The following is a 25,763-nucleotide window of genomic DNA, read 5'->3' on the forward strand; positions in this document are numbered from 1 at the left end:
TCCATCGATGTTGATGAGTCATAGCAGGGGTCTAGTTTGTTCAGGCAGGTTTGGGAGCCGACGATGAAGTGCTCAGTTTTTTCATCATTGAGGCAAAGGCAGTGATGTGCCATCTACGCCTGGATTTCCAGGTAAATCTTGTTGATTCTTTTACAATCATTGTCATAGCTCTCCGAGAGGGGGGTGAGAACCTGGGTGTCATCCGCATAGTTGGTGTATGTGACTCCCAGGTTGTCAAGATGGTCCACAAAGAGCTTGGTGAAGATGTTGTAAAGCGTTGGGGAAACGCACAAGCCTTGTGGTATGCCGCAGTGGATGGCAATCGAGTCCGCTGAGGCATAGGGTGCAAAGACCCTGATTGTGCGTTTGGACAGGAATGATTGTATCCAGGTAGAGGCATTGCCGGAGAAGGCAGCTGCTGTAGACGGTATCCAGTTAAAATGTCCAGAGTTTTGTTTCTAATGCAATAATGTCGAAAAAAAGAATGCCGAATTTTTTTTCTCACATTTTTTTTTTATTTGTGTTTTTTTTGGTTTAGCTAGTAAAAATAACTTGATAAAAAACAGGGGGTTAGGGTTGAAACCCTCCCCCATTAAAAAAAAAAAAAGAAAAATCGAAATAATTTTTTTCAGCATTTTTTTCGACATTATGGCATTCGAAAAAATGTAATTCGACATATTTACTATAAACCGCTGTAGACAGGTGATCAGTGAGGATCTGATGGTCGACAAGATCAAAAGCTGCTGAAAGGCCTAACAACAGGAGCATGGCAAGCTTACCGTTGTCCTTAGCCTCACCCATTTTGATTTTGAGATCCAAGAAGGCTGTTTCCGTTCCATGTCTGGGCCTGAAGCCAGATTGTCTAAGGCCTAGTAAGTTGTAGTCCTCCAGGTGTTTCTGGATTTGGAGGTAGGCCACTCTGTCTAGGATTTTTAGGATGCATGGGACGGTGGTGCTGGGCCTATAGTTTGTGGGAATATTAGGATCTAGGTTAGGTTTTTTTAAGAGGGGTATGATCCAGGCTTCCTTGAGGTTGTTAGGTACCATGTTGGCCTCGAAGGAGGAGTTGATTAGCGTTGATTAGGTGTTCTTTTTTTTTCAACATGTCTTTTTATTGGCATTTATAAATTACGAAAGCTTTATCATGCTTTATTGCATGCTGTTAAAGTGTAACATAACAAGAGTCAACATGGCCTCAACTGAGGCGAGTGTGAACACGGAGGGGGGGTGTTCCGGGGTGGACCGGAGATGGATGCAACCGTCTCGTATCAGTGTTACAGGGCTTCAGTTCAATGAATGTGGTTGGTTAGACCGCTCTGTGGCCAGGCGGCGGGGCGATTAGTCTGTTAGTCCATTTTGGTCAGCCAACGGAGAGATGGTGGTTGTCTGGCCACGCCTGGGAATTTCTGCACAAAGTTGAAAAAAGGGGCCCAGGTGTTGTGAAGCTTGTTACTGTTGCCCAGGCGGATGGCTGTTATTTTCTCAGCTGTGGCGATGTTCCAGCACTTTACCCACCACACCGGGGTCGCTGGGCCCTCCTGAAGGTTCCATAGCTTGGCGATTGAAATATTAGCTGCAGTTAGCAGGTGCGTGCAGAGATCCACCAAATTACCAGTCATCGGGAAGTGTCCTTCTCATGTGTCTCCCAGTAGAATAATGCCTGTGTCCCACAGGATCGATAGGCCTGTGATCGCTCGGATCTGTTCCAGGACCTCCCTTCCAAACCTTTCCGCTTTTGGGCATGACCAGAGGAGGTGAAACAGCGTTCCTGTCTCCGTGCAGCCTCTCCAGCAGTTTAGCGGTATGGCAGGGTTGCATTTGTGTAGCCTTTCTGGTGTCATGTACTACCTGTAGCAAACCTTAATGGCTCCCTCTTTATTTGTCACACATTCGGAGGTCTTGTAGGTTCTTGTCCAGGTGCAATCCCAGCTGGTCATATCTAGTTGCCTGGCCAGATCTCTCTCCCACCGTTTCATGTAGGGTTCCTTGGATTTGGGGTCTGTTCTGTCCAGTAACCTGTACACGGTCGATATCTTTCCCTTGGGAGCGGTTGCCACTAGCGTGCGTTCCAGTGCTGTGAGTTCTCTGTGCCCGTGCGTCCTCATCATGTCGTGGGACAGCCAGTGTCGGAGTTGGGTGTAGCGGAACCTCTTGCCATCTGGCACCTGGAATTTCATTTTGCAGTCCTCGAAGGTGAGTAGGGTGTCCCCCTCGTAGAAGTCTGCCTGGGATGAAGTCCGGGTTCTCCCAGACTGGGGAGAGTGGGCCTACTGTGCTTCTGCATTTCCACCTCTTAGCTTCCTGCTTCCAACTGTTTACCGTGTTCCTGGTGGTCGATAAAGGTCCGGCGTTTGGTGGGGGTACTTGGGCCATGTGATGTGTGGTAGGGATTCCAATGGGTATTGGCTCCAGTCTTCCTCCAGCTTCAGCCAGCGGGGTCTGTCGGTTCCTTGTTGCCACATAAATGCAGCCCAGAGCTGGGCGGCTAGACAGTACCTCTCGACCTCGGGGACTCCCATGCCTCCTGACCTGTGTGTTATGGTTCTGCTTGCATGCAAACACAAAAACCTGTGTTCAAGCACCAAATTCTGTCAAATCATAGTCCTGGACTGTCCATAGAATTTGCAGTTTCCAGTGTTTCTTTTTCATCCATGCTCAAAATAAACTGCTTTAAAAACCATGTCTAGTGATATAATTTTTTCAGGCAAACATGCTAAATGTGAGATAAACGTAAATATGATAGCTCTTGTATTTCTTTTACCATTTGTATCTTTTTCTAGGTGGTGATTTTCTCACTTTTCTGAGGAAAAAGAAGGAAGATCTAAAACCTAAACAGTTGGTGAAATTTTCTGTTGATGCTGCTGCGGGCATGGCTTACCTGGAATCTAAGAACTGTATCCATCGGTAAGGAAGATGTCCTTATAGCAATTAAAATACACATAACATGTGTTTGCCCCTAAACTAGCTACTTACTTCATGCATTTTCATATGTAGCTGATTTGTTATCTTGGCCAGTGCAGATGTAGATGTGTAACTTAATTCTTAAGAGTTTTCTGTCGACTAATTTCCTGGTAATTCAATCTTATCAACATTAACAACTGAGCTTCATGCAGTATGTGCTTTTTATTTTCATCCATGCAGCTGGTGGATCATTGAACTTTCACTTATGTTGGCCATTTGTTTACCGGCTTAGCAAACCTGAAAGCCAAAATATTATGTAGGGTTTTCTCTAAGGTCTCAGATCATGATTGCATGTTTATTTGCAGAACAGCAACAAGTAGAAAACATTAACTGGTTCCTTTCTATTGGTTACTTGGACTCATTATTTAAATAAAAATGTCCTTGTGCTTTTGTTTTTCTGGGTGCAAACCAGGAAGCAGACCAGCCAATGTTACTGTTACAATTTTTGAACAGGTATCCAATTTCTACATCAAGGGTACCCAAATCATCTGCGTATGCCCTCGCCACAATACTACCGGGAGTTAGATCATTTATATTGGTATTAGCAGCCGTCTAATTTTGTTTTGCAGTCTATGGGTCTCTGTGGTCAGTGACAGAGTTGCACTATCTGTATAGACTGAGCAGACCTATAATTAACTTACAAAATGTTTTATTTAGTTTCAAGAGTGTTTAATTAAAATGCCTTTTGCAGTGCAGCACTCCTACGTCCCATCCCCTTTCCTCCATACTGTATGGGCGTCCCTCGCTGGGGAAGGGAGACAGAGCCTTTTTCACCAGAAAAAAATCGTCTTCCCCTTTAAATTTAGAGGTGCGCAGGGTGGTGGCGCTGGCAGCATGCGCTCTCCTGACGCCACCCACCGGCGCCACTCCCCAGTCATCTTTTCCGCGTCGACGGAAGCGGGCTGCTTTCACCAGCGCTCCTGGGTTTGATTCCACAAGCTCTTCCCCGAAAACTGTCTTTTGGTCTTTAATCAGGTACTCGGTCCTCTGGTGCCACGCTCCTCGACGTCTTTTGGCTTTAGCAGGTGTCCAGCCTGCGAAGGGCTCTTTCCTGCATCTGACCCTATGCCCTTTGCCTCCGCTGCCTTGGCCCTGACCATGGCTGTGAGGGTTCTGACGCGCTTACACTGCAAGCTCTGAAGAACAGGTTATTTCGGTGGAGAGAGCTCTTCGAAGGATCGCCTCCAGAGGACTTCAAGAACTTCGTCAAGCACAAGCTAAGGCCCAAGGTAGGGCCACTGTTTTCAACTGCAGCCCGCACAGGCGACTCCTTCCCAAGGAAACACCTGATCGAGAGGGACCATTAAGGTTCTAACACCAGCACAGGTACCGAGGCTACCGAGGCTGCTTCAGCTACCGGCCACCAGGCCGAGGGGTCAGTAGACCCTGCTGGTGAGGTCACTGAGGGACCGCAAGGTTCTTTTACTGGGGGTCCACCTGAGAGGCCCCCGCACAGCCCCAGCTACCCATTCCGGGCCCCATGGTTCTGGCCCCCTTGCCTCCTGCAGCCCAGACGGTTCCACACCAGCCTCCACAACAGCCTCTGGCTCCGGTCAGCTAAGCTCAGCCCTCAGCATCTAGTACTCCTCCACCCGCTCCGGACCAGCAGGACACCCTGGTAGACACCGATGAGGAAGAGGACCCCGACACACCATCTTCGGCCAAAGCATTCCATGAACGACTTGCAGGTCTAGCCGAATAATTGTGGCTTCCACAACCCAAGGTTGAACAACCAGAGACGGGGGTCCTGGCAGAGGTCCTCACTCTACGACCTGTAGCTAGAATAAGGATTCTGGGCAAAAGGACGTTGTGGCCTTTGCCAAAAAGGGATGGCTTAAATCCCATTTGGCGCAGCCTACCAATCAGCACCTTGACGCCAAGTACAGGCAACTGGAGGGGGATCCACTCTTGCTATCGGGACACCCTCAACCACACTCCTTGGTGATTGCCAAAGCCTCACTCTACTCCAAGCTGCAGTCTTACTCGGCTACCTCGTCCTCGGGGCTTCTAGCCAAGGAGGAGAAAATCTTGGAGGCATATGGAAAGAAGGTATATTCCAACGCCTCGCTGCACCTTAGTCGAATACAGACTCCATAATCGCTGCTGTAAATCAAAGGTTTTGGCTGGAAATAGCCAACTTCCTTCCAGAACTTCTGGTGCAGAGTCAGGCACGCTTCAAGGCGGGGCTGGCGGAAACTACAATGGTGGTGCAGGACATCATGGAGTCCAATGTGGCTCATATAGACACCTCTGGCTGTGCCATCTGCATTGCCATGGGCATGAGAAGATCTGCATGGCTACGGCCTACCAAGTACAACCCGGATGTCCAGGAGCGCAAATTGGATCTTCCATTTGAGGGGTGCAACCTTCATTCCACCACCAATGAGAAAATTTGATATGAAGAAATACAGTTCCCAGACTGCAAAATCCTTATCCATCCACACGAAATCCAGCCCAAGACCTACAACCAGACGCACCAGTGTTCCGACAAGGGAAACTATGGCTTCAGGCCTCGGCTTTGCATGGGGGCTCTCAACGGAGCTGCCACATTGATGGATCTCCAAGCCACGCCCCCATTGTATTTAAATTTGTCACTTAAAACAGCATTTCATGTGCAGAACTCAGGTGAACAGAATATTGTGTGTAAGTATTGAGGACATTCTTTTGTCCAGAATCACTTTGACCTGCACGTTTTATAATTTGAGGTTGGAATTCTCTTCACGTAGTTAAGCTTGTCTGTTGATATACGTTTTGATTCCAAAATGTTATGCCAATTAAGTAGTCATTCTGACTTTCATTAACAGTGTTATAGAAAGTCGATAAAAGTTCCATTCTTGAAAAGAGCTGGGTGTTAGCTTACTTATAGAACACCAATAGGTTAATGTTGAACAGAAAAAACACCAGTGTGATGCTACTGTGAGATGGAGATGCTTGCCATTCAGTACATTATGCTCCATCCTTGTAGCTGGAAAAAGACTCTTGTACGCCCATACTGTTCGTGGGAATGCAGAATACATACTCAATTCTATCAAGTGCAGCATGATCAGAGCTGGTGCTAATACAATGTTTAGATGATATCCCAAATTGTATTGGAATTATCAGAAGGATTTATGCTACTGGGTGTTGCTTACCACAATTGCAACCACCACTTATTTTCAGGGGCATTTTCCTCACTGCCTCACTAGTTTTTCAAGTTATGTACTTTGAGATCTATCACAGGTTTCACCTGTGACCAAAAAGGGAGCCAGAGCTATATGTTACAGTTCAGCATTTTTGATTTGGGGTTTGTTACAAAAAAAGGGCCACTAAAATATAAACGGGATCTTCCCAAAGAAACAAAAGAATCAAATGTTCCCGTCTCTGTAATGTAGCGGGATCCCCACACTGTCCTCTCAAGTATTTGTGGCTTCTAGGGTCTTTTTGGCCTGTGGACCCTTCGCTCCAATCTTTAACAGCTCAAACAGGTTTCTCTGTCCCTTCTCCTGGTTGTCCCACTTCAGGCTGATCCAAACGTTTTTTTAGGTGGTGATCTTAATGGGGGATTTCTGGGTTCCAGTACTCAAAGACTCACTCTGCAGACTGGTCAGTTACAGTAGCCAGCAGGTTGAGCTGGGGAGAGGATCCTGGGTGTCACAACCAGAGTCCCAGGTGAACTTAACAACCTTCTTCGCAATGGGGTTAGCGAGAGAGAAAAGATGATACTTCTTCTGGCCAACCACTTGAACAAAAGGTAAAAGGGGAGGAAATGTAGCCAGGCGCTCTACATAGCAGTGGAGGGAAAAACAAAGAACTGTTATCAAAACAACTGGCAATAACCGGACCCTTTCCCCAAGGATAAAATTGCCTGTGGAGTCCAGATGAAGTGATCTGAGGAAAGAGAAAAGAAACCGCCTGATGATGAAAACAGGATGCTGAAACAATTGGATCGCCAGGAGCAGAGGTCAGAAAAAATGAAAGGCCTAACCCAGGTGACACGAGGACGCTACTACTAAGGGTAAAGGGCATAATCACCAAGAAATCCAGTTTATTGAAGTTCCATAGGCTCTGTCACAGTTCAATCAGAGAAACTGAAAACAAAATGCAGTAAGTCACCAATTCCAAGTCCATAATCTATACACATCTGTTCATGCCAAAATCCGGGGTTTTCAAAAAGTCAAAATTTTCACAAAAACACAAAAAAGGGTTAATTCAGAGGCAAAGTCCATTAAGGAATAGCAGAGGTCAACAAGTACCAGGTTAACTAGGAAACTACAGGAAGCACCATTCATACAGAACAGCTGAGAAGCGCCAGAGCCTGGAAGACGCTGATCTTTAATCTCCCGGCATCACGCCACATCTGTGTCACGTGTTCGTGCTGTGGTGCGTCATGTGACCGCTAGCTTCTGCATGGGAAGCCATGCATTGTAGTCCCTCGCTATGCGTTCTGTCCGCGAGGCACCACGGGATCCACCAGGGACATGCAACTGTCCCGGTACGCCACAAGAGTGTCATCCTGTTGATGCGCCGGCATGGAGACATGGTATGTCTGAAGTGCATGACACAGGGGTCCTGCCTTGCCTCGACTTCATCCTGGTTTTCCCCACTCATCTCTCTGTTGTCAAGATAGACTCTCTGCCACGTTCCTGTTCCACCACCCATTGTCTCATATTTGGGCTCACTGGGCCCACTGGACCCTTCTTCTTTATCTACAAGGCTGATCTCTTCCCTCTTGATCCTTCCTTCACTACCTGGTCTTCCTACTTCCGCTCTTCTGGTCCTTCTTCTCCTCTCTCCTCCTGATGTTACTTTGTCCTTCTCTCCTCACCACTTGGCCTGCTGCATCTTCTCCACGACTGTTAGCACCTCCAGACATCTTTCCCCTACTGTTCTTATCCACTTCAGGGTATCTTTTTTCCCTCGCTGTTACACTCCCATCATCCTTTGTGCCAGCTCTACTACCGCTGATGCCAGTGGATGTCTGTATCTCCACTTCCTCTGTCATTCTTCACAGCTGATGTTACCAGCTCCTCTCTGTATTACCACCCCTTCCTTATGCCTTGCCCCTTCTGTTGTTGCCACCTCTTCTTTCACCCTCTTCTCATTCCTCTTCCTGCACCCACTCTTCTTATGATGTTACCATCTCCTACTTCACACTTTTGCTCTCACCACCTCCTTCTGTTCTCCATTACTGTCATCTTTCCAGCTTCCGTAGTCTCTTCTGCCTCCACTCTCTCCAGCCACTGCCAACCTCGAGCCTCCTGCTTCTCAAACCCACCCTGGCTGACCAAGGCTTTTAGCTTTTCCACTCTGTTCTCCTCTCTGTGTTGAACTCTTTCTGGGAGTCTGCATCTGTGGACTGTAACCGAGACATGGCTCTTATTGGTTGCTGTTTGAGTACACCTGAGTTGATGTAGGGACTGGACCAAGCCTATTACTAACCTGTCTGTTATTTTGGAATGTACTCGTCCCCCCTCTGATTGACCCTCCCTGGTGCTGCCTTCGCTGTATGTAGGTCTCCTGTTCCTCCAACCTGTGGGTAAAACGCAGAAGAAATGCTGGTAACAATGTTAAATTGGTTTCTGAAGAAATGGTGTACTTGCAGTTGAATTACAACAAGATATCCTCAGCAAGAGAATGCTTTGCTGGGAGGCCATGCTTTTGTGATTGTTTCCCATGTTATTCAATCCGCTGTTGGAAAGCTGTAAACGTGAATTATTGTATATATGGGACTCCCTGGTTCAACATGTGACACTTTTAAGCTGTGAAATGATTCCTCTAATGTTGTGGATGCGCTTGTATCAATATTATTACCAATACTACCAGCCCAACACGTGACACTTTTAAGCTGTGAAATGATTCCTCTAATGTTGTGGATGCGCTTGTATCAATATTATTACCAATACTACCAGCCCTAGAAGAATAAAGCAGACTCCATTTAAAGAGACAGGCATGCATTCCATCCGTTAGACTTTGGGTCTAGTTAGAGAGAGCATCAGACAATGGGGTTGTGTGGTGCCTTCTCACTGCCCTGCATGGTTTTAGAAGGGTTTGGGAGCGGGTCAGGGCTTTCAGAACTCTCCTGCCCTAAATGAGAATATGGAGTGGAGAGGGACAGAGGACCCAAAACTGGCCGGCAATGAAGCACTGTGATTGTATTCTGCCACATGCATGATGAGGGCCAAAGGAGGGTGACCAGGAGATCCTCCCCAAAGTGCTTCCAGGCCAAACATCCATTGGCCCGGGTGGAGATCAACATCCTGAGTCGCCACCTTGGTGTTCCCTAGAACACGGCAGGAGTCTTGATTACAGGTCATTAAGCACTAAGTCATGCAGAACTCTGTGAAACCTAGGAAGTGGCTTTATGATATGTTTCCTCAAAGGAACATTAAAGTTCAACTTATAGTCTCATCTGCCACTTTTGACCTCCCAAAGTGTAGAGGGAAATTAATGTATCCTCTTGTAACAGCTACATTTTAAGACTGCTTCAGATCCCCCCTCATTTCACCACTTTAAACAGGTGTTCCAAACTAAATTAGATGGGTGATTTAGCTCTGCTCATACACCCTCCTAATCGTTGGGTTGAGATTTTCCATCCGGTATGTAGAAGTGCACACTTAATTGGGCTTCCTTGTATGGATTGCTTAATCTTTCCACCTAATTTCTTTTAGGGCTCAACGTTACGGGCAACCATGATGCACCCATTTCCTTTAGGGCATTCGTTTGGTCATGCTGACCGTAAAATAGATGTATTCTTTATGCAAAGTCTCAGTGGAGGAAGCATCTTTTTTCAGTCTATCTGTCCAAGGCCATGACATAGTTAAAACCTTCTCCAAAAAGACAGAAGTGCTAAAAGAAAGATTGAAAAAGCTAGATAGTTCTTGGATGGTTAATGCCACATTAATTGTGGACTTTTTTCTAATGGTTTGTTCGAAAATTAAAGCACATTTACTGATACAATGTCCCATTGTTACTACAACAATAACTAGACGTTATTTATGAAAGTAACGATTCCATATGTGTCGGGTGGCTAATGTCTGCAGGTCATGAGTTTGTACTTTTGGGTGGAGATCTGAATGCCGGCTGTAGAGACACTGCCAGTGGGGATGCCTATAGATATGTATACCCCGTTAGTACCATCACTAAGAAACGAGGGAACCCTAAGAAGACAAAATGGGTGTACTTCTTAAAAAAGGGGGCCTAATAATGTTAAATGGCCGTACATCTGTCGACAAACCTGGCAGATGAATAAAAAATCATCCATTTTGGATTAATTCTTTGCCAGTAACATCTGTGCAGAAAGTGTTCAATCTCTTCAGATACGGAGTACACATTTTAGCGATCATTTCCTGTTGATAACTAGACTGGGTTTCAACCTGAGCAAGTTCATGGTTGGTGGTGGAGGGGTCAATGTAAATCCAGCAGGGAACAGACTAGGTTGGACTTCTAGGAAAGTTGATAAGGCATCTAGAGCAGCCCACGGACTTATAAAGTATGAGTCTCAGACCTTTGGGGCCGCGAATGTAAATAGTATTCGTGAGAGGCTGCAGGTACTTGCGTGTGAAGCTGGGTTACTCCCCCCCACGCATATAGATGACTATAGTGCCCAACATGGATGGGTGTTCGATATTGAAATCAGAGATGCAAAGAGATAGATGCGATGGAATATCTGAGGTGCTAAACTCAAAGGGGGCACGCAGCGAGAGGTAGATGCTAGGCTACGGACGATCAAAACCACCTACAGGAACTGGCTCATTAGACAGAGGACCTCTGAGACAACCACGCAAAATATTTTTACTACCTTATGTAGCGGGGATTCCCAACAAATTTGGCAGTTGCTAGCAACAGCGAAGGGGGACTCTAAACGACAAACTATTAACACTATTCCCGCAGATAAACGGGTAAACTTCCTTAGGACCAAATGTGACCAACCATCTACAGTTAACTGGGTAATAAAGGGGGGTGGTCGTTGCCCCCATAAAATTAGTTGCAAGGAAATCTACACAGCTATTGGTAAACTCGAGGGTTCGCCCCTGGGCCAAATGGTTTGTTGAACACAGTTCTAAAGGGAAATCCTGCAGCATGGTCTAAGTTTCTGGAGATGTTGTACAGCAGAGTCTGTAGAGATGGTATGGTGCCCGATACACAGCAGCAGTCAATAGTTCTCCCACTGTACAAAATTGGGTATAGAGAGAGGCCAGAAAATGACGGGCCCTGCTCTCTCCTGGAGGTGACGGGGAAGTTATTTGCCACTTTTGGCCCGACTGTCATGCAAAAGTGAATCACAAGTTGTTACATCATGCATCCAACACAGACTGGCTTCAGACCAGGGTCCAATACCACACAACATCAGGACCAATGACACACCTATGCAGGAAGCCGCAGTGAGGGGAAATCTGGCACTGTACCTCATTTTTGTAGATTTCAGCACGGCCTTCGACTCGGTTAAGCGGGCGACCGTGTGGCAAAAACTGATAACCCTGGGATGCCCTGACTGGATCCTGTCTATCCTTGTTAAATTACACATTAACACAGGAGCGCGAGGATGATTGGACCAGGCCGGGTTATTATCACCTAGTGTAAATATCAACAGGGGGGTCAAGCAGGGTTGTAACCTGACCACCCTGTTTCTATTGGACCGCCCACATGCAGTATCCTCGGAGAGGGGCTGTTCGATCAAGATAGGAGATACCCGTATACCCAGCATTTTGTATGCAGATGACCTGGTCCTTATGGACCGTACACTTGCCTGTATTAGGGGTAAATTCAAAGCATTGATTGAATATGTGTGGAAGAACGATCTCGCCATCCATATGGAAAAGACGCAAATGATGGTATTCTATGGGCGAAAGTTACACCGGGCAAGTCTTGAGTCAGATTTAGAACCCATTGAGTATGTGCCGACCTACATCTATCTGGGTGTGGAGTTGTCAGCTTCAAGTCGGTACGATAATTTCATGGAACTAAAAAAGTGTAAGGCCCAACAGCTGACCTATGCCATAAACCAGTTTACCAAACATACTGCAGGTTTTTCAGTCGAAGGCACCTTTAAACTCTATAATCAGAGATTTGTACCACCAATTTTAAATGGCATGCAGGCACTAGCCATGGGAGATTTTGGATGGCTAGATTCCCTGTTAAGGTTTTTCTGGAGGTATATATATATTATTTTTTTTAACCATTTTATTTATTATTTTACAATGAACATACAAAGAACGGAACTACAACATATTCATAACATCATGAATTTACATCTAGATTGTAAAATACAAAAATCTGCTAACAATCATGCAGTACCGTTCCTAAATATATGAAATTGATAACTCAATAACAAATACAAATCTCCATTTCACAATCAATTTTTAGATCTTTGACTTACAATAGACAACACAACATTGATAGGCACAACAGACGACTCCATATAATAATGACATTATCCCCCTAACTGATATATACAGAAGATAATACTCGTGTTTATTGGCTTTCAACTGTACAATTCATTAAAAGATTACCAAATTCGAGAATAATGTCCATCTCTCCCTTGTTTTAATAACATGACATTCTCATAGTTTGATAAGGTTGGAACATCTAACAGCCACTCATCTACATTTGGCTTTTTCCTCGACTTCCAAACTTTTAGTATTTGCTTTGCCGCCATTACCAAAACCCTACCAATCCAATCTGTTCTTACTCTGGCCTTATCTCCTCTTTCCCTGTTTGACAACAAAATCGTCGAGTAGAAGGTACGCGGGAGAGGCTCCCCCACCACTGTATCTAATCTATGTAAAACTTCTTTCCAAAAGGTAGATACTCTAGAACATACCCACAGCATATGCATTAAGGTGACCCCACCACAACCGCAACCTCAACAGGTATCAGCATCCAAAAGTCCCAACCTGGCCATTCTTGAAGGTGTCCAATACAGTCTGCAAAGGATCCTTTGTCTAAAATACCTCAGCCCGAGATCAATTTTTGTCTGCACCCCTATACAAAGCAGATACTCCCATTCCTCCACAGGAATATCTATGCCACAGTCCTCCATCCAAGCCTGACGAAGATTATCCCATGCCTCCACTTGTGAGCTCTCCATTGGCATTAGTTGTGGACACTGCACACGGGATAGAGCGAATGATCTCACATACTGAGAGCCTCTCTCTCATAGTGTCACCCAACATTCCTTTCCTTAACATCAAAAGAGTATTTAAAACCCTCTAACGCCCACGTTCCCTACCCTCAATCCCAAAGGATTCTCTCAGTCGATCAAAGGGAATCATTTGACCATTTTCCCATACGTCACGTGTTTTAAATATGCCATTTTTGATCCAAATCTGCCAGCATAAAGTTTTGTTTGCTATTTGCATCCCTATGTTTTGCCACAAAGATGCATCGTAATGTATCAGATGTTTTCCCCTCTACTTATCATAAAATTTAGCAACGCCTCCGTAGCTGTACACATAGTTTATTTATTTATTTTATTTATTTGTGCATTTTTAAAGCACTCACACAGCCCGCGGGCATTGAGGCGCTGTTACAGGAATTGGTTGTTTTTTTAGTTGCATAGTTGTTTTTCTTTGTCTTAGTTGCGTATTTATAACACGCTTAAACACCGAGAGGTTTCTAAGCGCGGACCCGGGGATCGAACCTGTGTTGCTTCGTATCATCTCGCTTCCAAGGCGAGCACGTTGCCGCTAAGCTATCTTCCCAGGACAAGTAAGCTAGCTTTACTGCAGAACTTGGCATTTTGGACATTGAGTACCTATTAGTCAACCCATAAGGCGAGAATTGTGCATTTTCAATGACATACCAGTTGGGGACATAAGTATTCACTTCAGAAAGATAAAATGTTGATTTTCTTTTTTTAAGGACAAACCCACTGCAGTAATTTATTAGGTTGGGGTATCCAAATCCCCCTTCCTTCACAGAACGTGTTAAAATATATTTGGGAACCTTTGGTCTGTTACCCTCCCCCAGAGAAGCCCCTGAAAAACCTGATCAATAGTAAGGATGACCTTCTTTGTGAACTTCAGGGGTATAGACTGTATGACATAGAGCACCTTTGGTAGAAGTACCAGTTTTATGGCATTCATTTTAGCCCATAGCCCTAGCTTCAATTGACCCCATTTTAAAATGTCTCTTCTAATTTTCTCTAATATTTTTGAAACATTGTGTTCTGCCATCCTTTTCAAGTCTCGGACCATGTAAACTCCCAAATACTTCATTGTACCCACTTCCCATTGACAATTCTAGGAACCCATAACATTCCTGGGTTGTCCCACCGTTTTTCCCAATTTATCTTGTGGCCGGATAACAGTCCTACTTCTTTAAACATACATTTAAGTTTTTCACATCCTTCGGTTGGTTTGTCAAGATAATAGTCATGTCATCTGCATAACACAAAATGTTCACTTCGCTATCCCCAAATTTAAGACCGTGAAGACTCCTCTCCTGTTTTATGTATGCAATGAGCGGTTCCAATGCCAAGTTAAACAAATATGGTGATAATGGACATCCTTGCTCTAATCACTCTTATAAATGTTTCTCCAAATCCCATTTTTTTAAGTGTGTGGTACCGAAAAGTCCAATTGACCCTATCGAAGGCCATTTCTGCATCCATAAAAATTAATAAAGTATCTTGGATCTTTTCCTTTGGTAGTCCCATTATGTCTATTAGTATTCTAATATGGTCATACCCATATCTACCTCTCATAAAGCCGACCTGAGAGCTACTGATTAAATCACTAATGCATGTATCAAGTCGATTAGTCATTATCCTTGTAAATAACTTAAGGTCAACATTCTATAATGAAACCGGCCGATAGTTTTCAAATGTTTTGCAGTCCTTGTCTGGTTTTGGAAGTAGTACAATACAAGCCTCTTTCATTGTGGGACAAACTACCCCATCTCTCATAAACCCATTATACAGAGTGCACAAGAACGGTGCCAGCACCCCACTCAAAGCCTGATAAAAATCAACCGGGAGGTCATCCAAGCCTGGTGTTTTACCTTTATTGAGTTGTTTAATAACTGACAGCAATTCCCCCTCCATAATGGGGCCATCAACAATCGCAGATTGGTTATCATTTAACCTTGGTAGATTAATTTTATTGAAAAATATGTCCATACCCTCAGATGTTGGGAATTGATCTTCCTTAAACAAAGATTCGTAAAATTTCCTAAAGCTCTTGTACATCTCCCCTTTCTTAGTTTTATATTCTCCACTTTCCTCTTCTCTTTTCTGGACAAAAGAACTCTGTTAGACCACGTAGCCTATTTGCTAACAACATACCATTTGTGTCCCATTGTTCCCAGAAATTCTGCCTCATGAAGAACATGCTTTTCTCATATTGAATAGCCATTTCCTGTTTAAGGTGTTCCATCAACCTACCCACATTTACCTTGTCTTCATTACTTTTTGATACTGCATATTTTTTGTGGGCAATACCCAATTCACTTTCCAACCTCTTAAGCTCAGCCATTCCCTTTTTCCTTGTACGGGACGTAATATTAATTAGTTCCCCCACCTTATGGCAGCCTTATAGCTATCCCAGACTATAACATCAGAAGCTGAGCCCACATTTATATCAAAGAAGCTTATGGTGAAGATTTCCACAGATTCAATCACTCCTTGCACTTGTAATATGTAGGTTTTCAAGCGCCATTTTGAAAGTCCAGAACTTTCTAACCCTATGTTCACTCGCATCGTCATCAACAAGTGATCTGATATCCCTCTTCCCTTAATGTCCACATTATTGACCTTTTCAGCCAATCTCTGACATCAGGAAGTAATCTATCCTTGAATGCGAATCATGGACCGGTTAATAAAAGGAGAACGCCCTCTCCCCCGGATGCGTAAATCTCCAAATATCAACCAGATCAAGGCCTTGTAAAAATTCATTAAATGCCTTACCCGTGCTCTCTTCTGTATATCTACACTGGGCAGAAAGGTCCATTTTCCCCATCAAGAACACAGTTAAAATCACCCCCTGGGATTGTGTATTCCCCATTCATTTCCCTCAAAAACATTAACATCTTCTTAAAGAAATAAAGAAAGAGCTTCCACTTGTACCAGGCCCATAAATAGACCCTATTGTAATCAACCTCCCTTCGTATTTAGCGTCAATCAGAATTACCCTCCCCTCCTCATCCATCACTACTTTCTCCATCTTCAAATTCAAACCTTTACATAACAATATACCTACTCCACTTGATTTGGTGTTGTAACAGGTCAAAAGTACCCTTGTATACAAATTGCTCTTGAGGAGATGCTTTGAATCCTCCAGCAGATGAGTCTCCTGACCAAGGGCAATATCTATCTTTTCCTCTTCAATCTGGTCAGCACCTCCTTTCTCTTCCTTGGGGTGTTGAGACCTTTAACATTCCATGAATATACATTTAATTCACCCATCAGCTGTCCCTTCCGGAGATATATCTAACCACGTAATTCAAACTCCATCCCTTGTATAGGATGTGAGGGGGACTTGTAAATCATGAGTTGTACATGTTGCCCACAAGACAACAGATAACAAGAACAAATACACATCACTAGCAACACACATGCAATTTAAACCTTACACTACTTCCAGCACCTTTGCAAGGTGATATTGAGTTTCAATATTTTCAAAAACTCCTACTTTTTGAACTGTAATTACCCCAAAGCCTGCACCTGGTTTCTTGTTCCAATATATATGGTGTAGTGACTTTATTCCCACCCCACGCTCCCATATCATTCCATAATATTCCAGATTAATTTGACCACCGCTTTTAACACATCTACCTATTCCTTCCCTTTAACAATATCCTGTACAATTACCAAGTTACTACCTTTACTTCCCTGTCACCATTAGAGGTCCACATCAGTCCTTATAGTCCAGCAGTTTCACTCCAACAATAATCCCCACATAGTGCCATGGTAGTGTTGCACACGCTTAACTCTGATGTCCAATACCCATATCTCTCTTGCTATGTAACCTATTACATATTATCTTGCCATATGGAATTACATCTCCACCACTTGGTCTCACCCACCTGCAGCCGACTCAAACATACAGTTAGAAGTATTCATGACATCTCACTTACACATACCCTAATTTTATTCCTTACTCCTGTTTTATTTCTGGCCCATGTTCCTTTCTGAATTCCCACATCAAGTGCCCCAAACATGTACTGCTCAGGGTGCCATCACACCAAGGGTGCAAAACATTTTTATTTTTATTTTAACTAATGTCAACCCTGAGTAAGTAATATGAGGGTGAAATCTCCCAAATGAATGATGTATCATGACCTTTCCAATGCAGGAAATCGGCAAGTAATCACACGTGGTCCGGGCATTAACATGAACAACAATTAATGAGATTAACAAGCTAAATATACTCTACATTAGGCTATGTGATCGTGCCCTACAGCAATGGCCATCCAAAAATGCACCGTGTCATGACAAGTATTTTGAAAGTAAAACCTCCAAAAACAGTTTCACATAACAAAGCCTTGAATTCCTCTTGTTGAATCACATCCATAGTGTAATATATTATATGGAGTCAAGTAGCAAGTGTCAGCTGAGCATAGGCTGAACCAATTGGAGCACACAAATACCAAGCCTATCTCCATAGCGCTCGTATATATGCACATATTTCCGTTGTCCACCGAAGCCACGTGACCACAGCAGACTTACTTACCGAACAAAATATATAATAGCTGAACATGTCCCCCTTTTGCCATCCATAGAAAAGTGGTGCAAAAGTTGGTAGAATATGTAGAACGTTTGCATATGCTCATTTCCAGCATGCAACACAATACTTGCACACAAAATCCCTTTGAGCGTGTTGGAAAGGAGTGTGTCTATCGCCGAAATCAACTTTTGTTATGAGGGTCGATTTGCTTATTATGTTACCATTTGGAATCTCATGCCTTTATAGTTCCGACTTTGCCCGGTCTCCCAAAGAGCTTCCTCACCTTCGTATCAGTGCACATGCCAACGATCAGGGTCAGCGTTTCTCTTGAATTGCAGTAAGCCCCCTGTCATCTCTGTGTTAGTGTTTACGTTAGCAAACCAAGTAACTTGGTCTCTCGGAGAGCTTCCTCACCTTATGTTGACAATCTATCAGGATCAGCATTTCCGCGTACACGTTCTGTTTCCTGTAACGTGATGAACGCTGCTAGGGCCTTTTCTCTAATGGCCCGTGGCCTGATGATACAAATGAAAATAAAAGCAACTGCCTTAACGGACTGTTACGGGCGGTAACCTTAATGTAAATAAAGTATCAGACAAAAAAGTTTAAACATGTAGATTAAACTAACTAATGGAAATAAATTAAATAAAAATGAATCCATAACTGATCAGTAAACACATCCAATGACAATATATGCTTATCTTTTTTTCTTGAATGGTAATGCTCTCTCTGAGACAGAGGCAGCAGCTTCCATGGGTTCCAAATCTTCCACATTTTCCAAGTCGCTTAAAAAAGCCTCAGCACCTTTATTATCACTGAAAGAGAATAACCTGCCATCCTTAACAACACGGAAAATGGCTGGGTAGACCGTGTAATATTTGAGATTCTTTGCCTTTGCTTTGTCCTTTGCTGCTTTAAACTCTCTTCTTTTATCTAGGACATCCCGGCTGAGGTCCCCAAAAATCATCACTTTGTGGCCACTCCAAGATAAATCATGTAGTTCACAAGCCTTTTTAAGCACCATTTCTCTCATTGGAAATCCTCAGAACTTTACTATGAAGTGTCTGGATCGCTGGCCCAAGGTTGGTTTTGGTCCCAAACTCCTACGCGCCCTTTCCAAATCCAAATATATCTTAGGGTCCAGTTTGAGTATAGAGATCAGCAGTTTCAAGGACAACTTCTCATTCTTTAACTGTAGATCTTTAATTTGGTTTTCCATCCTTTCCACTGTGCCACCCATTTCATTTAAATGGGTCTCCACTCTGTAAAGGTTGGATGTTAGCTCAACATATCTTTCCTCTGCTTTAGACACCTTCTCCTTGATTTCGTTAACAACCAGAGTCAACTTAGTAAGCAGGTCTAGTATTTTATCTTCTCTTTCATCTGTGGTCATGTCTCCATCCCCCTTCTGTCTTTTTGTGGGTTGTTTTGGATCAATTATGATTGAATCAGCCATAGCAGTGCAGGGATTTAGTTCAGGTGAAGGAGCTTAGCCTTCAGGCAGCCATCCCTGGAGCTGACGGTTCTAGATTGCTCTCTGGAGGTATATTTTAAGCCTAACCCTGTCCACCCCCATGGCTTACTTGAGGCTTGGGTTGGGCTTGCTTTCCTTGATATCCCAGTTAATGACAAGTAGGGGCCTCATGTAACTAAAACCAAGATCTAACCCAAATGCCCCCTATTGGGGATACTGGAACAGTGAACTCAAAGCATGCATCTTGTTAAAACCAGGGATACCCATCACTTAATGAGTGTTTCCTCTCTATTGAATGGAAGCCTGACTTTGAGCGTGGCACCAGTTTTACCAAGCTAAAAACCATATTTAATAAGAAAATGCCCTTACATGACTGGGTAGGCAATTATAACCACCTGGAAAAGTTGACAAATTACACATATGTGCTGGGGGTTACACATAACTACCTGAAAACCCAGCCTCATCTATTAAAATGTCCTAGTCAATGAGTTTGTGGCTTTATATTACGATTGAGAGTAAACCAACTCCCTCTCCTCGCGATGTGGGGGGCCTATTTAAAAATTCCAAGAGAGATGCGAACCTGCCGTATATGTAAAGAGCCGGCAAAGTTGTAAACCCCCTGCCATATTTTTACACAGTGTGCGAAACTGGGGCCAAACTACATGTGCTTGTTGGGACAGTTTGTTAGCCAGTACGATTCTATTAAAACTGACCATTTTTGGCACTATTGCCTGAATACGGATTCAGAGGTAGTTCATATAATGTTGTTTGTGCTATGGTTGCAGATTAAATCGTATTTTTCTACCTAAATACTGGACTGCCTAGGGCCACAGACACGATTGGCCCTAAATACTCTCTCGATCAACGAGACTCGCCATTGATTAATAATCGAAATAACAGATGAGTCATTGTACAACACTGTAAAATATTGAGCTATGTATGAATGTATGTGAAAATCTTTCTTAAAACTGGGATACATCTAGGCCACAATACCGACCTACTGACTATTATAAAGCCTGATTGATTGCTTGGACTATTTGGTTTTAGAGATGAGTTTGTAAAGCCAGTGCATTGTGAACTGCATTGTAGTGAAAAGGAAACCAATTAATTAATCACCCAATCGAAATGAAATGGAATTAAATGATCTGGAATGGAATTAAGCAATTATGATTTTTTTTTTAATGAAGTAATGATGATTTCATTCTTCTTTTACTACTATCATTTTTGTGATTGTACAGTACTGTTTTATTATTTTAAATGTGTTATATGTATTTGTAAAAGTTAATTTATGAACTAAAAACAAATATATGAAATTAAAATACAACAATAACATCATCCAAAACATTAGTACAGAAAAAGGAAATGATTAAAAAATTATTTCTACAAAACACATTTTTTCTTTCATTCTTTCTAGTTGGTTCCTTCCTTCCTCCCTTTGTCCATTTCTTTCATTCTCTTTCTTTGTGCTTTCTCTCTTCCTGTTATTTTTTCTTTTAATTTATTTCTCTTTCTTCCCCTTTATCCCTCGTCCTTTTTCTGTTAATCCATGTCTTTCTGTACATATCCTTTAATTCTTCCCTCTATTTGTTTTTCTCATTCTTTTCAAGTGTTTCACTTTGCCTTTCTTTTTCTTTATCTATGAACCCCCTCACATTACTTTTTTAGCCTTTTCCCCCTCTCCCTCCATCAACTATGGGGTGCAAAACAGTGCGATTTCACCATATATAACTTTGTTAACTTGACCACAGTACAGTGTTGCACTGCCTACCATGAATCGCTCTAAAACGTCCCAACTGGCCGTATTTTTGATGAAAGTTGAGACTACTGCTCGAAACCCTAACTGTTAGCCAACATAAAATGGATGCTCAAGACAGACCCGCTGTATTATCTCCTCATTCATGGCACTCTGAGTTCTCTTGTAGATTTAACCATCTAGATCTCAGACCATTTACCAGTTAAAAATCTTAGATAAGTATGCTGCACTCTAAGGCAACCCAGCTATGTTGTATTGTGAGGCAGATGAGAGAGTGAATTGTAAAGTAATCAACAAAGCCAAAATAGGAGATGAGCTGAAATGTACCTTTTTACCTATTCCTGAATCTGGGGTTACGTTTTTTCTAAAGCATTTATGGAGAGTTTGTCCGGAGTCTGCCTGCTGCAATTGAGAGGAATACACTCTTCCCAGATGCATATTATGTTATGTTGTCCTGTTCAGAGCAAGAATAAGAGTTTTCTTTACTGAGAGACATTTTTAATACGCAAATCAGATGTTACTCACCAAGGCATTTTGGAGGTGCATTAACCACTACCAATGCTCCAAATACGAGTTCAGGAAGTTGTAGTCCATAGGAATTTTCAGGGAATTGAAACATAGTGCACATTCCCGATTGGCTTATTTTTAGGCAAGTAAAAATGAATGTGCATTTTACAAAATGTTTCAGCAAATTGTAATCCACTCTATTGCTATTTCTATTGAGAAATGCTAAAGCGCTCTCATTTTTAACACGTTTTCCGTCTTACCATCAGGCTTCACTATAGAAGAAGTATTCCTTGTGGAAAGTGTGGCTTATGCCACTTCTGGAGCCAGGACCACTACGAAGCACTAATAATGCTTGTTATCATCAGGTTCTGTTTCACAAGTGATGCCTGCCGTGAAAATTATCTAATTTCAAGTCAATGTCACTCCTTCCACTTCGCTCTGCCTCACCTGTGATTTATCTCAGAGAGAATGGAAGAAAAGTTGTAATGGACATTGATTGTTTCTATCTATTAGAAATGGTTCATGCAGGCTTTAAAAGGTCATGTTGCAAGCGGCTAGCCAGGAATAAAAACCTCACATTTCCACATGCACACAGCAGAATATCTTACCAAGTGTACATTTTTCAATCGCCAGTGGCGAATGCACATTTTGAGGCCTTATTTGTGTATGTTTTACTTCTTGGAGTGCTGTAAACACTTGTGGGTAGTTTCGTTGAGGCGGTCTTTGGTCTGCAGAAGACAGGATCACAACTTTAACTTGAACTTTGTTTAAATATATGGCAAGAATCATGTTTGTGCGTAGGCGTACGATGAACGTAGGCTTGGGTTTTTCACCCATGTATGGATTCCTAAAGCTGTGCAAAACTATAAAAAATGCAGTAGTGCTAGATTTGGCATCTACATAAAAACATCTGCTGTTTGTTTCACCAGAAAGGTGGGATGTTCATGGCATGTGAACCATTCACTAGTTGCTTCGATTAGGCACACGTTTGGCCTGCACCCCATGTAAGAATACACATACATCTTGATCTCTTCAATCAGAAAAAAATGGAGAATGCATTCTCTATTCCGACCATTTGGCATTCTCCTGCGTGAGAAAAAAAATGTATCAATTCTAGAATCCACATTATGCACCATGAAGTAGTAAGAAATGTCAGGATGCAACTGAAGCCACACATCAACCACACCCTTGTGTGGAAATGGGCGTGGCAGTTGGAGGTCGATTTGTGTTGCTTGAATGTCCAGCTGCAGACTCAAAATAGTTTTGAAATCTCCTGCCAAAATGAACTGCACCTCAGTACACATTGCATTTGTTTTTAATCATCAAAAAAGTCAGGAGCATACTTCTCCAGCATAGGATCTAGCATGGATTCACATGCTCATGAATATTCCCTGTCATCAGACTGGGAATCCTCGGTAAAAAGAAAGCAGTTTCGCTTTAGACTGAAAACTGTTCGTCTCCTCAATAACCTGTCCATCGGGTCATACTGCCCCAAGCCAATGACAGTCCTCTTCTTAACCTCCACCCCTGGTGGCCATCTTCAGATGTTTACTGCACGTTTTGTTTTTTTCCTTGAAATGTTTGACTGTTTGCTAGTTTTTGATAGTTTCAGTACATTTTTTCTTGAACCCTTTACTTGTCAACCGTTTGAGTTGTCTACCGGCAGCAGGGATCCCTTGTTGGCAAAGATTGTGTTCCATGTTTGGATCTTCTCTCCACAAGCAGCGATGGGCCTAGGTTGGACATACTTATCACCTCAAAGATGTCAGACGCGGGCAAGAGAAGTCTCTTCAGTGCCTGTGAATCCTGTGGCCTGAAGAATGTTTGTTGAGGATCGGCACCTCAAGTGACTGTACTGTCTACACCCAGACCATGATGAAGGCGGATATGAGATCTGCCATGGTTTCCCACAAAGACCAAGAGAGATGGCTTTTGCAGGTTGGTGGCATGGCTCATGGAAGAGAAGGCCTCTGATGCGGCCTCCCGGCGCAGACATGCCTCGATGAGGACTGGCCGGTCCCATAGCGTGCTCCCTCTGAGAAAAAGAGGTTGAGCTCCTTTGAGGATGCCCCTTCCGAGGGGATCCAAAAGAAGCTTAAACACCACACATCAGATTCCATGAAGGTCACCTACTGCAGGATCTGGCTCGGGAAGGGCTTGCTCCTTGTCTCCGGCACCGGCAACGTTGAGCCTACCGGCTAGTGGGGTTCTTTCTGCGAGGAAATCCCTGACCCCTTCCAAGGACAAGTCTTAAAAGTCTTCAAAGAAGAGACCTGCGGGAGGTCCGTCAACTTAAGTCCCAAAGACCCCATCAATGACTCCCTCGTCTACCAGGGCCTCTTCCTTGTCGACGAGGGGGAATTGACGAGGAAGAGGCCGTGGTAGACGAGGGACCCCATCGATGACTATCACTTCAGCAACCACCATAACCACGACACCGTCAACGACATCCACCATCACTTCTTCGACAAGCGGTTCGGCGGTGAACATCGCTTCCACAGTCACGACCACGACAACACAGAGGATGGCTTTGCCTCCACGACCTCCGTCGGTTGAACACACAGCCGGCCCCCGCCAGGAAGCATTTGGCAAATCCTTTGTTCTCTTACACCATGCCTTCCACCATTAAGGCCGCCAATGCCCTCCCCATCCTGTTGTGTTATGACAGGGAGCTTTGGTACAAACTCGGACTGATATTGGATTTCCTACCGGACGACCAAGAAGGCTGAGTCCCTGGCCCTGTTCCAGGAGGGCTAGGTGGCCTTTGACCACACCATCAAAGTGGCACTGGACATAGCGAACTCCGAGTTCTGCCAGATGGGCAATGGAGTGGCCCTTCAGTGCCAAGGTTGGTTAAAGGCCACAAACTTCTAGGCAACCATCCAGTCCAAGGTGGTGGACATGCCTTTTGATGGGGACAACCTGTTTGGGGAGGCAGACTGATACAGAGACAGCATGCTCTCTAGGGACGCTGCAGCAGAAGAGATCGTCGTCCTTTAGTTCCTCAAGAGGGAAGGTCCCCAGATCCTCCAAGGGGTACTCAACCCCCTATTGCCAGCCTTCCCACTCCATCGCCCAGGAAGCCTACAGGGGCCACTACTAGGCCTACAGCAGCTAAGGCCAGCATCGTCGATGCTCAGACCAGGATGCAGACGCCCAAGCAGGCCTTAACCGGCCGTGGATCCAAGCACCCACTTTTGCACCACAGTGGGAGGCGGCTATCAAACTTTGTCGAACAGTGGAAAGCCATCGCCACAGACAAATGGGTGCTGGACGTTCTTCAGAAAGGGCAATCCTTGGAGTTTCAACACAGGTGCCCTCGCATTCCTCCTGTATCACGTCAAGAACTGCACATGGGTCAACTGCTGCAGGAGATTCAAGCCATGTTAAGAAAAGGCGCAATAGAGTCAGTCCCTCAGCGACTCTGTGGCTCCGGAGTTTACTACAGATACTTCCGTGTCAGAAGTCAGGAGGGTGGCAGCCAATCCTGTACTTAAGACGCCTTAACAAGCACATGCTTGACCAGCTGGAGGAAGGTGATTTTCTGGCGACGTTGGACCTTTCACACGTAAACTTGGAAGTTTCTCTGTTTTGTGGGGGACAGCACTACCAGTTCAAGTTACTGCCCTTTGGTCGGAAATCGGCACCAAGGGTGTTCACAAAGTGCTTGGCCCCAGTAGGGGTGCATCTACGCCTCAAGGGCGTCCAGGTCTACCTGTATCTGGACGATTGTCTCATCTGTTCCTGCTCTCACGTACTGGCAAACCAGCACACAGACAAGACTATACACCTGCTGACATAGCTCGGGTTCTCCATCAATTATCCAAAGTCCTGCGGAAGATAAAGACCTCCACATAAACATCCTGGAAGTCTGTGTGGTCTTCTGGGCTCTCAAATCGCTCCAACCTCAGCTGCAGGGTAAGGTGGTGAGGATCTTCACTGACCACGCCACCACCATGTCCTACATCCGGAAGCATGGTGGACACAATCCCCTGCACTCTCTTCCTAGAAGCCCAGTTCCTGTGGCACTGGGCCATTCTTCTCCTCGTCCCTTTTCATCTGGCGAGCACCAACAACTCTATCGCAGACTCGCTCACCAGGAGCTGCAGTCCTGCCACAAGTGGGAACTTCATCAAGCGCATGTAACCCTTCTCTTCTGCAAGTGGGGTCAACCCTAAATCGACCTCTTTGCGATGTCGGCCAACTGCAAGTGCCAGAGGTTCGCCAGCAGGTATCCTCAGCCGAGGAGCCCAGGCGATGCTTTCTCGTTCCCATGGGACAGGCTCTCCCTGTACGCCTTCCCACTGACTCCACTCCTGCTACATGTGATCAACACACTCAGACATTGCCATTGCAGAGTGATTCTCATTGCCACAGCAGATCTGGTACCCAGACCTGCTCTGTCTGTCAGTGGCTTCGTCCATCT

General features: G+C 44.2%; 1 protein-coding gene across 5 annotated transcripts in view; it reads left to right on the plus strand.

The window, feature by feature from the left end:
- The window catches only part of FER (FER tyrosine kinase), a 2,139,903-nt gene that overhangs the window by 1,708,607 nt on the left and 405,533 nt on the right, over positions 1-25,763 (plus strand). For all 5 annotated transcript variants that reach the window (XM_069625481.1, XM_069625479.1, XM_069625480.1 and 2 more), the window contains one exon: positions 2,781-2,904. In XM_069625481.1, the coding sequence (XP_069481582.1) occupies positions 2,781-2,904 (124 nt within the window). The remainder of the gene's footprint in view (positions 1-2,780; positions 2,905-25,763) is intronic.

The sequence above is a fragment of the Ambystoma mexicanum genome, chromosome 6p (assembly GCF_040938575.1).
Source record: "Ambystoma mexicanum isolate Mex_15411 chromosome 6p, UKY_AmexF1_1, whole genome shotgun sequence".
Lineage (NCBI taxonomy): Eukaryota > Metazoa > Chordata > Amphibia > Caudata > Ambystomatidae > Ambystoma > Ambystoma mexicanum.